This window comes from Fragaria vesca, linkage group LG2 (assembly GCF_000184155.1).
Source record: "Fragaria vesca subsp. vesca linkage group LG2, FraVesHawaii_1.0, whole genome shotgun sequence".
Taxonomy (NCBI): Eukaryota; Viridiplantae; Streptophyta; class Magnoliopsida; order Rosales; family Rosaceae; genus Fragaria; species Fragaria vesca.
The window spans coordinates 16,213,568-16,225,027 of record NC_020492.1 but is presented as its reverse complement, the minus strand read 5'-3'; the positions used below and the strand labels follow the sequence as shown (position 1 = coordinate 16,225,027).

The 11,460-nt window shown below is 37.9% G+C and overlaps 1 protein-coding gene and 1 pseudogene across 2 annotated transcripts; one reads left to right on the top strand and one right to left on the bottom strand.

The window, feature by feature from the left end:
* The first annotated feature begins 1,969 nt into the window (after positions 1 to 1,969).
* Positions 1,970 to 4,294, top strand: LOC101310277 (37 kDa inner envelope membrane protein, chloroplastic-like). Its single transcript, XM_004290592.1, has 3 exons — positions 1,970 to 2,806; positions 3,209 to 3,515; positions 3,949 to 4,294. Exons 1-3 carry the CDS (start codon positions 2,241 to 2,243, stop codon positions 4,102 to 4,104), a joined length of 1,029 nt encoding a protein of 342 aa, XP_004290640.1. The 5' UTR covers positions 1,970 to 2,240; the 3' UTR covers positions 4,105 to 4,294.
* A 608-nt stretch (positions 4,295 to 4,902) lies between these two features.
* Positions 4,903 to 9,975, bottom strand: LOC101309986 (annotated as a pseudogene). Its single transcript, XR_183986.1, has 14 exons — positions 9,883 to 9,975; positions 9,257 to 9,343; positions 9,113 to 9,167; positions 8,701 to 8,789; positions 7,883 to 7,907; positions 7,732 to 7,770; positions 7,536 to 7,653; positions 7,277 to 7,437; positions 6,866 to 7,177; positions 6,627 to 6,766; positions 6,269 to 6,458; positions 5,803 to 6,129; positions 5,640 to 5,720; positions 4,903 to 5,516 (listed from the first exon to the last, which is right to left on the bottom strand). The product of XR_183986.1 is annotated as an uncharacterized LOC101309986 (transcript).
* Positions 9,976 to 11,460: the final 1,485 nt, after the last annotated feature.

The window sequence follows — 11,460 nt, the reverse complement described above, 5'->3', positions numbered from 1 at the left end:
CTAACGTTATTAATGTTTTCCCCTGGGCCCTTCGTTTTTAAATTGCCCAGTCTGCAGAGTTCGGGTTGGATCTAGTAGGAGACGAGGCATAGTCACCCGCATTTCTGCCAGTTTTCGCCAGTAGGTTACCTGTTCAACCTACTCGTGTTTTCTTGCTTCCGCTTGTGTTTAGTAGCTCTGAATACTTTAGAATTTTTGTATATTATGTGATGTTCAGAAGTGTTAAATTAAGAGTGTAATATGAAATTTTCGAGTTAGGGTTGTCCATCTGCAAGGGAGATTTTCTTAATCTTTTCAGTAAATTTTCCTTGGAGGTGGTCCCCGCACGACTTACTCTGGGTTTCAGGGTGAAATTCGGGGTGGGTCGTGTCACATGTCCTATTTTCTTTAACTCATCTAACCATAATTAACAATATAAATCTAAAATTATTTATTTAATTTAAATTTGTAAGATTGGGTATTGGGTTTTAAGGTTTTGGGTATTGGGTTTGGGGTTTAGGGTTTAGGGTTTGGGGTTTGGGGTCTAGGGTTTCGGGTTTCGGGTTTCTGGTTTCTGGTTTAGGGCTTATTCTTTTATCATGATTAGCTAAACCCTAGTTAAGTAAAACCCTAAACCCCAAACCTTAAAACCCGAAACCTTAAACCCTAAATGCCCAACCTCTCAAATTTATGTTAAATAAATAATTTATATCAAATTTCTATTAAATAAATAATTTATATTGTTAACTATGGTTAGATGAGTTAATAAAAATGGACATGTGTCATGCACTTAGGTGGGTGGGGATGAAAATGGGGAAGGGTGGGGAGCAAATTTGTATCTAAATGGGACCTATAATCAGTGGCGGAGCCAGGATTTGAATCATGGGGGGGGGGGGGGGGGGGTCCAAACATTATAGCATAAGTGTAAATTAAAATTTTGCAAAAAATTATCTGACTCGATGTTTAATTTGATCATTTTTAAATGAAGCAAAATTTTATTGTATACATCTTATAAACTCGTGCAACATTAAAAGTGTACGAATGAAGAAAGTAGTAATTTACGCATCACTTAATACTTCACATTTTTTGTTTTGGTAAATTCATTAATTTTCCTGTTTACTAATTAAAAGAAATCAATTATTTTAACAATTTCGATTGATAAGACATAAATACCAATCAATTCTATAGATACATTTCTTAATATAATTGATTTGTCATTCAAGATTAATTGATAGGTAGAAAATTTAAGGGGGGTTTAATAATATAATTAAACAAATTTGAATGATAATTAGCTAATTAAGCACCTTACCTTCAAACTTTTCAAAACCCAAAGGGGGTTCAGACCCCTTCAGGCCTGATCAAGGCTCCGCTCTGCCTATAATTCAGCTTTGGGTAATTATGAACATGATTGTATGTAGATTTTATGAAAAATTGATGGTTATTTTGTTCATCTACAGTAATTTGTGTTGTGTTTATGTCATAGAATTTTTTTGAGATTTCACATGATTTTTCTGGAGAATTTTGATGTTACAGACCTATTTTGTGGTTGATTTTACTGTTAGGACCTTTTTTTTTTACCAAATAGATGCATTTTTTTTATCTTTTTTAATAATATTTTGTCAAATTGATTACTTTACCCTTTTGAAAAGGGATAAAGTTGAATTATAGGTTCCTTTATTAGTTCCAACAACTTTAATGATGTCATATTTCGAGGGGAATTCAAAAATTAGACCTAACTGATGTGTTTATGAAAGTTAAAGGGGCGAACTGGTTTAAAAAAAAGTTACATGACTGAACTAATTTTAACATCAAAGATTTTAGGGGTAAACTGATTTTAATTCTAATATTTATCTAGAAAAGTTGAAAAAGAAAAAATAATAAAAATGACCCTTAACTTTTAATGAAGAGGAAAAATTTGATGCTGCTTGTGTAAGCGTAACCACCACTCTGCAGGTACCACCACAAGAAGGCTCTAACCATTTTGTTTGGACCCTCTCTATGCCAAAACCTGTGGTTCCAGTTCAACTCCGTGACCAGATTCTCTCTCCTTCTCAACCTCTCTCCCTCAACGTAAGCTCCACGTAGATTTTTCCCATTCCCCCAATACAACACACACACAGAGATAAGTGAACACAGAAGCACACATCATACACATTCACTCTCTCTGTTGGACTTGTAACCCCCAGAACCCATTTCAGTTCTGTCTTTCAGATTGAGATTCACTAGCTTCCCTTCGTGAGTTCTGCTCCTTTGACCAAACCATGGCCTCTGCGATGCTCAACGGGGCCGAGCATCTCACACTCCGACGAGGTCTCTCCCCAAACGGGTTGGGTTTTGTTGGGTCAGATCTTCACGGGAAGCAGTTTCTGAAGATGGGTTTGGTCTCAAGCACTAGAATCTCCAAGTCTGGTGTTAGAGCCATTGTTCCCAAGTGTAGTGTCTCGGCTTCAAGGCCTGCTTCACAGCCCAGGTTCATTCAGCACAAGAAAGAGGCTTTCTGGTTTTATAGGTTTCTGTCTATTGTTTATGACCATGTTATAAACCCGGGGCATTGGACTGAGGACATGAGAGACGAGGCGCTTGAGCCAGCTGATCTTTACGACAGGAGAATGATTGTCGTTGATGTGGGTGGAGGTACTGGGTTTACGACTTTGGGGATTGTTAAGCATGTGGATGCTAAGAATGTGACTATTCTTGATCAGTCACCTCATCAGCTGGCGAGGGCTAAGAAGAAGGAGCCTTTGAAGGAGTGCAAGATCATTGAAGGTGATGCTGAGGACTTGCCTTTTCCGACTGATTATGCTGATCGATATGTGTCTGCAGGAAGGTACATTGCTTGTGTTTCTTCGTGTGTTGTTGATGATTTAGAGATTGTAGTTTATAGATTGTGTTTCGATTTAGAGGATGGAGTGTAGGCTTTGTGTATTATACATGCAGTGAAGTTCATTTAGTGGATTGTTTGTGCATAGCTGTGGTATATGGTGTGATAACACTAAGAGTGAAACATGCAAAGTCGAATTTGGGAATAAGAATTTCTGTTTTCGTAAACCCCATTGGCATTGTGATCAATTATGCATGAATGGTCTAGGCAGGCGATTTGGTTTTCAAATGCACATTGTGTTTCAATGGTTGAACTCAAACATATGGTAGAAATTGCAGGGTGGTTTTTCTATTGATTCATCCTGAATTCACACGGTAATTAACCTTCTAATGGATCCTGTTTTCTCAGTATCGAGTACTGGCCAGACCCACAGCGTGGCATCAAGGAAGCATACAGGGTCTTGAAACTTGGAGGAAAAGCATGCGTGATTGGTCCTGTGTACCCAACATTTTGGTTGTCTCGCTTCTTTGCAGATGTATGGATGCTTTTCCCAAAGGAGGAGGAGTACATTGAATGGTTCGAGAAGGCTGGATTCAAAGATGTCCAACTGAAAAGGATTGGCCCAAAATGGTACCGTGGGGTTCGCCGCCATGGATTGATAATGGGGTGTTCTGTGACAGGCGTTAAGCCTGCATCTGGGGATTCTCCTTTAAAGGTAGTTTGTTTCAGAGAGCTCTATTCAGACTTATTTCTTGATACTTATTATCACTCTTCTGAGTTGGATTCCTTATTAGTTTATAGCCTTTAGATTTTATGTTCCTGTATGCATATAGTATCAACTTTGATGCAATCAGAAGCGCGTGTGTAGTAGTTTAATTACTACATTGACTATGCTACTACTTCGTATACAAAAGGGAAACTTGCACAAGTCTATGGAGTTCTTGATCCCTATGAATCCGGGAACTGGAATCTTATTGCTGTCAATTGAAAACAATGTCAACTAGCAGTACTTAGAAGCAGATTGTGGCTGCGCACTTTCAAATTCGAACTAAATGCAAAATGCTTTTGGTTATTATTGTTCATGTTATCTGATATATTGTTCTTTCTTATTCTAATTTTTGTTGGATCTATCATGTGTTTTGATGCAGCTTGGACCAAAAGCAGAGGATGTGTCAGAGCCTGTAAAGCCATTAGCGTTCCTTACGCGCTTCATCTTGGGTGCCTTGGCAGGAATGTACTATGTACTGGTGCCTATATACATGTGGCTGAAAGATCAAATTGTACCAAAAGGTCAACCAATCTAAGAGCCTCATAAAATCTCATCTCAATCTCTACGTATGTGCTTTTCGTTTTACTCCTAGTCGACGAGCATAGTTGTAGTGTGGCATGTATGCAGAGGATAAGACTGAATTGTTGATGATCGCTTAATAAGTTACCATCTCAGTTTCTATTTCTATTAACTGCTGTGTAAATAGTGAGGGTTTCATTTTGATAAGATGGTTCTGTGTTGCTTACATAGATTCATTCCCCAAATCCCAAAATCCATTCTGCAAACCCAAGTTCTTATTCATTTGCATGATCCTATGTCCAAATCTTAGCTAAGTATTTATCTCTACTTGAATAAATAGAAGCAAATCAACTCTTTCACTCCAACGAATTTTTCAGCTCCATTTTTTCAACATGGGGAGGTTCTAACCCTCCATGATTCCTTAACCGAAAAACACAGCCTCCACCATCCCCTTAGCCACTCATCTCCACATCCACCACGGCACTGCACAGACAGCTGATGAGATTGCAACCTGCAAGGAAAACGTTTGCGCTCTGTGGCTGCAGCAATTTCGATTTTTCAAGCGGATAGGTAGATGGGCTGCAGGATAGTCACCAACACGCTGGCGACAACAGGATGGGGAGGGTGGCTGCCTGGGTTGTGTGGTTGTCTGGTATGTATATCTCGTGTTCTTTGGTTTGCTAAGCAAATGTTGGGTTTTGAAAATTTCAACAAAAAAGAAGAGATTAACTGAATAAACAAGCAGTTGCCAAAAGCACAAGTGATCTGAAGCTTTCAATTTAAATGAGTTCGTAAAATAAAAGCTGCAAGAATCTGGGAAATCCGATGCATCTTCAATTTCAGCAATTAAGGAAAAGAAAAAGGAAAAAAGAATTTTACATCATCAAACATAGGCTGTTCCTTTGCCCTAAACTCTGATGCGAGTCTGAGTACTATTAGATGAAAAAAGAAAGCCCGCAACATCCTCTGAAATGAGGACCTCCATTACATTCACATTCTATGGCACATGCAAAAGCAAGTCCAATGAGATACCTACATCCATTGTGTACAGATGCATAAACTCAATATACCATTTGCTTCTCTTCTCATGGACTTATATCGTCATATGAGACCAACCCCCTTTTTTCAGCTGGAGAGCTTGATCTTGACTCACTGGGAGACCTAGAAGTCTTGTTACGACGCTTGGGTGTACCAACTGGAGATCTAGAATGAGATACCCCTCGGCTCCTCGACCTGGACTTAGCCCTACCTCTGTCTGGAGAGTGCTGATCACTTATACGAGGTCCAAGGCGGGATTTTAATCTGTCACTTACACGAGGCCGGTCTACTGGACTACGACTACGGCTGCGACTGCGCTTCCTGTATTGGCCACGATATCCACCAGGGCTTCGAGAAATGCTCCTACTTCGACTTCTCTGGCTTCGAGATCTTATATAACAGGAACACATCAAATATGTAAAATCCATGGGTCAGTCTATGCCAAAATGAGTATAATGTACAGTTCTGAAGTCATCAAAATAAAAGGGTCCCGTAAAGTGGACATCACATTACCTGGGAGGGCTCCTGCCTCTTGGTGGGCTTTGGACACGTCGAGGTTGTGAGCGCTGAGAATGATTTCGGTAGCTTGAGTATCTACAGGTACAATGAAAAGATGAATAAATTTCTACCCCATGCATTGCTTACTCCTAATTCAGTCACATGATGTAAAAATTACCTATCACGGTTACTTCTATACATGTCTCTTCCACCATAACGGTACGAGTTACCCCGTGAACGTTCTGGAGATGGAGTACGGTAGCGACGTGCAAAGGCATACTGATCAGTGAAGCCACGTCCTTTCCTAATGCGCTTGGGAGTGCCATTTGGAGTTGTGCTTCTTGACAAACCCCGTTCATGGTTTGAAGTAGAAGGTTCAGGAGCTTTCCGGACCGGGCTACCCAATGGACTTCTAGAAGGTCTTCCTCTATTTTGCTCGAGAGAATTCCTTGGTGGACTTCTGCCAGTAATCCTTTTAGGACTTGCGCTGTGAGACTGACTTCTGCTGATCAAATATGCAGAGTAATTGTGAAGCAATGAAAAAGTATTGATACCAAACATGGATATTCAAGTCCCAAAAAATGAAAAGAGAAAAGAAAATAACATAAACTTTATTGAGGTATACGGGTATCAACTGTAAAAACCTGGACTTGTTTGAGTCATCTGAGTATGACTGTTGATTAGCAGTTTTAGATTCTGCATTATGCCCGTTAGTTACACGAACACCATTCTTCTCTGGAGAAAATTCACGTTCTTCCTGGGATGAGTTGTCCCCAGCTTTGTTCCTCTGTTCAATGGATTTTTTCCCTCCCTGAGGGAATTCCTTTCCCACATCTGCAACAGCAGGACAAACCATGATTTCACATTATACAATGAAGGAATATGTTAACAAAACCTATACTCTTCAATTCTTGCACCAAGCACAAATTTGCACAAAAGAGAAAAGAACCACATAGGCTTTTATGTAACGGAGTTACTCTTCCAGAGAAATAGATAGTATACCAAGATTTCCAGGAAGTTTCTTTTCTGCATTCTTTAAATTGCCGTTACGAGAAGGAACACGATGACGATCTTTATCATCATCAGAACTGCTTTCGCTGCTTCTACTATCACTTTCAGTATCACTTGAACTTTCCAACCTCCTGGAAAACAGCTTATAAATCAAAATTCTACAGAGCATTCCAGGAGAAAAATGGCAGAAAACAGAGCAAATGTTTCATCAACGTAACCAGAATCCATACCGTTTTGACTTGCGCCTTGATTGTTTGGCATGTCGGCTTTTCTTCCTCTCTTTCTTTCCATCTCTTCTTTTTTTGAACGGTAATGCTCATCTCTTTTGACAGATTTTCTCTTCCTACGCCTTTCATCACTAAGTGAACTTGAGTCGGATGAATCTGAATCTGAAGAATAAGAATCCGACATGTCTGAATCAGAGGAAGAATATTTCTTGGTTCTCTTTCTTCTTTCCTTCAGAGATTTTTTGCGCTTTCCTCTAACTTCCTCATCAGATCTATCCTCAGATGATGAAATCTTCACTGATTTCCTCTTTTTCCCTGAAATAGAACATTTTTGATTTATCATACAAGTATACTATGCTATATACCATCTGTATTGTCCACAGAATTCTTGCATCTTAAATAAACTTGAATTACCTTTCTCTTTCTCTGTTGTGATGGGGATTTTAATATTCTCAACTTCACCACAGTCTACAATTTTCACTGGTTGTAAAGGTTTTCCACTATCTGTTCCAGCTTTCTCCATTTTCTTAACTACATCTATACCCTTCGTAACCTTTCCAAAAACAACATGTTTCCTACAAAGAAAATGAAGTAAAATGCTGCTTATGAGTTTAACTCATTTTATGGCTCATGCTAGGTTAAACTAGGCATAAAATAAGCAAATTCAAATTACCCATCAAGATGTGGCGTAGGATTGAAGATAATAAAGAACTGAGACCCATTTGTATTTGGGCCCGCATTTGCCATAGACAAGAGGCCAAGTTTATCATGCTTCAATTTAAACGCTTCATCTGCAATTAAATAAAAACCATGAGCATAGCTGAAATCATAAAACGTGCAAGTGTGCAGACAATACACAATAAACCCACCTGCAAACTTTCCTCCATAAATACTTTCTCCACCAGTTCCTGCACAGCATTCAAAGGTTGATCCTTAGAACTCTTGACCATAAATTTAGAAGTCAGACAGAGAATTCACAGTTGTCAAATAAAGTGAGTTAATTTACAAAAGGAATCCTACCGTTTCCAGCTGAAAAATCACCACCCTGTACAGAGAGAGTAGTCCACAATTAGTTAGTACTTACAAGATAGATAAAAGTAACAGCTCTAAATTGTATAGGGGAAATCACTAGATATTGTTCTCTAAGAATGTTATCATTGCCACATCTACCATTCAAATTTCAAGTATTAATTCTAGGTTTTAAATTTTTTGAAGTGAGCTCATAACCAAAGATCCACATCACAAAGCCAATCATAAAACATACCAACAAGCCATGTTAGAGAACAAAATCAGTCCAAAGTCCTGGCCTTGATTTAAAACAGCAGGTCATTCAATTATTATTTAGAGCTGGACCTGTTGGTTCTAGCTTTTACGAGTTAGAAGCAAGCTTGAAGATATATAGTCAAATCATAAAGACCAGCCATGTAAGAGAAGAGAATGGTCAGTCAGGAAGTCCAAAGTCCTGGCCAGGAATCTTTTTGGAAAGACAAAAACAAAGGTTGGTGCTTTTCACACACCTCATCTATTTTTCTATTATTATAATTCAATTCCATTTACAAAATACCCCCTCAAATTTGTTTCATCAGTAAAAAAAAGCATCTTATCGAATCACCACTGATGTGCTTCTTAACCCTGTGCTAATAGAGCAGTTTTTCCTCTTAGAAAAAATTAGAGGTAAGTGATTTTGGAGATAGTTAAGATATATCAACAAAAGTAGCCCATCCTTTTCAGTATACGAATGTATACAGCAATCTGAGATTACATCTTTTGTGTAAACAAGGACCAACTGTTACGATCAATGATGATGCAAACAATTCACCAATCAAAAAGAAACATACTTGGGCCATAAATCCTTTTATAATTCGATGAAATTGTGATCCTTTGTAGTGGAGAGGTTTGCCTGTAGACTTTCCAATGCCCTTCTCACCTACAAACATAGAATGGTCACACTGTAGAAATAGGACTCGTATAATACACACACACACACACACGAAAACAACAACAAAACCAACTATAATCATGGATACTCGTACGGACAATTCGAATGAAACTCTCAGTGTAGAGGTTTACAAAACTGATCTATATAATGCTCATAAATCCTATTTCCTATTTCTTTTAAAAATTTTCTCCAGATAATCCCATAACAAAACCACATCCACCTCCTCAAATTTTCAGGGAATCAAACACATTTTGAAACATAGATGGTAATCAAATAATTATAAAGCATAATCAGAATTGAAAAGCAGATACCTGTACAGAGAGCCCTAAAATTTTCTGCTGTCTTAGGAGCAACATCCGCAAAAAGCTGCACATTCAAACAAGCATGTTTTACCTATCTAAGCTAAATAACCCCAAGTTTCAATAGAACAAGAAGTATCACCGCTCTCTACATACCTCGATGACAATTCTTTCGGTCGGGGCCTCATTAATGGATACATCTAAGAAGACACAGGGGTTCGCTTTCTTGCTCATATCTTCCTCCTATTCCACAAACACCAAAACAAAACAGTAAACAGAATGGAACAATGTGATACACACAGCCTAAACTTAGGCCACAACGCACGAGATATATTAAAGAGGATAATGCAATAACGTATTCATTGCAAAATTGTTAATATTGATCTCCCATTAGTAATCTACATTGACACAATGAGAGTTTCGAATATGTAACGAGTAGCATCGAAATCTCAACTTCAACAATTGTACATCAGATAATCAAAGAGATGTTAATTCTCGAGATATCATACTTGCATTAGTAATCTACTTAAACCAAAATTTGATGTAAATCAAATAATCTTACTGAACATAAACCCTAAACCACAATTCTCCAATCGGAATCCAGCATCGAAACCTATCAAAACGACATCGCTTCGCTACATCATGCAAAAACCTATCCTATTCTAAACAAAGGGATTCGATCCTTGAGCTGCGTTTACTGGAATATATCCAAGTGTGGAGTTCTGCTTTCATCAACTTGATATTACTGCAAAGAGCTAGGGCAATAGAAATTCAAAGCTTACCTTGAGAGTTCGGGTCGGGTCGGGGCCCGGATTTGGAAGAAGCGGATACGGCGGTGGCGAGTCTCAGTCTCGCAGTCGATGGCTTCACTGGGAGAGACAGCGAGATTTTAACTATCTGGGGCTTAGGGATGATTATGTGCTGCGCGGAGCAGGCTATTGAGGGTACATCCGTATGCTTATCCACTTGTTGTTAGCCACGTGTAAACTGGCTTCGGTACTTAATCGACTCGGACAGTAGAATTTATATTTAGTTACTGCCGTGGATTCCCTCTCTTTTTACCCTTGTGGTAAAGTCACGCAGTTCCCTCCCAACAAACACCATGTCATCTTTTGGATATGAGCTTGCTCAAGTAGTCAAGTTCGTGAATCGTGATGGTCTCCGGTCTCTCCCCTATTCTGCTCCTTTCTTCGTTGAAGGCTACTCAAAGCATCTCATTTTATGCTCTTTATTAATAAATAGATTTCGGTGTCAGTGCGAATCTGGTTCATAGAACAAAATAGGTAAGTTATGGCTCGGTATTTCGCCTCAATATCTTTTAGTCATATTTGGCGTGAAGCCAATTTTCTTATGCCAACCTTGCTTATTTTAGCCACTTTAGACCTTCGCCTTCGTTTTGGTTGTTGCCCCGTGCGTGCAAGTCCCCCTTTCCAATTTCTTTTTATCGGGTAGGTGTGCTCGTTTGATTTTTTATTTTTTTATTTTTTGTAATTTTTTTTCGTCTTTCCTATTTAAAAAAGGAAGCGGCTATTAGGACCTCTAAATTTACTTAGTATACCTCTCATGCTCTTTGCACCTCCTTTTTAATTTTAACTACAAGCATTTGCTCACTAGACCTCATTTCAAATTCCTAAAATAACCTTAGGTATGTTATTCACGAGACAAGTATATCCTACTTTTATTTTACATGTACTTGAACAAAAATTACAATGTTATAAATCAAATTATAACATTGAGAACAAATTTACCAAATTTATTTACACTATTTACATGAAGTTAAACAAAATTACAACTATGAGAAAAATTTGTTCAAAAAGTTGTAAAATGATTGTACATTTTGTAATTACAATTATTAGAACAAGATTATAAATAATACGACTCAACATTACCATTTTAACTACAAATATGTTGTCACATTTGTAAATGTAGGTATCACATATGGGTAAGTACCATAGAATTTCCTTGTTATTCACATATATCTTGATAATTTACTCATTATACCTCTTATTTATTCTCTAGACCCCTCATTCTTTTAATTTTTTTTTTCTTTTTGCATGCTCTCATTGAGACCTCTATTCCTTGATTTTTTTTTCGTTCAAACCTCTTTCACGACCTCAATTCCTTGATAATTTTTTGTTTCTCATAGAATGTCACCCAACCTCCATTATTTGATCAATTTGTAATAAATAAAAAATTGAATGACGTCAATTTTTCTCTTAAAAATCAAATAACACAAAGTATTAGGTTCCAAAAACTTATATTTACCAGCCTAGTACCGTCTCTCCTTACAAGTGAGAGGTCGTGAATTCGACTCACAGTAGACTTGTTGTATCCTATTAGTTGTTTATTTGATAAAAAAC

What these genes read in the sequence shown, in the direction of transcription:
- LOC101310277 (XM_004290592.1), top strand. Translation starts at nt 2,241, where the DNA reads ATGGCCTCTGCGATGCTCAACGGGGCCGAGCATCTCACACTCCGACGA. An exon ending in CGATATGTGTCTGCAGGAAG is followed by an intron (nt 2,807 to 3,208) that starts GTACATTGCTTG and finishes CTGTTTTCTCAG; the next exon opens with TATCGAGTACTGGCCAGACC. An exon ending in CTGGGGATTCTCCTTTAAAG is followed by an intron (nt 3,516 to 3,948) that starts GTAGTTTGTTTC and finishes GTTTTGATGCAG; the next exon opens with CTTGGACCAAAAGCAGAGGA.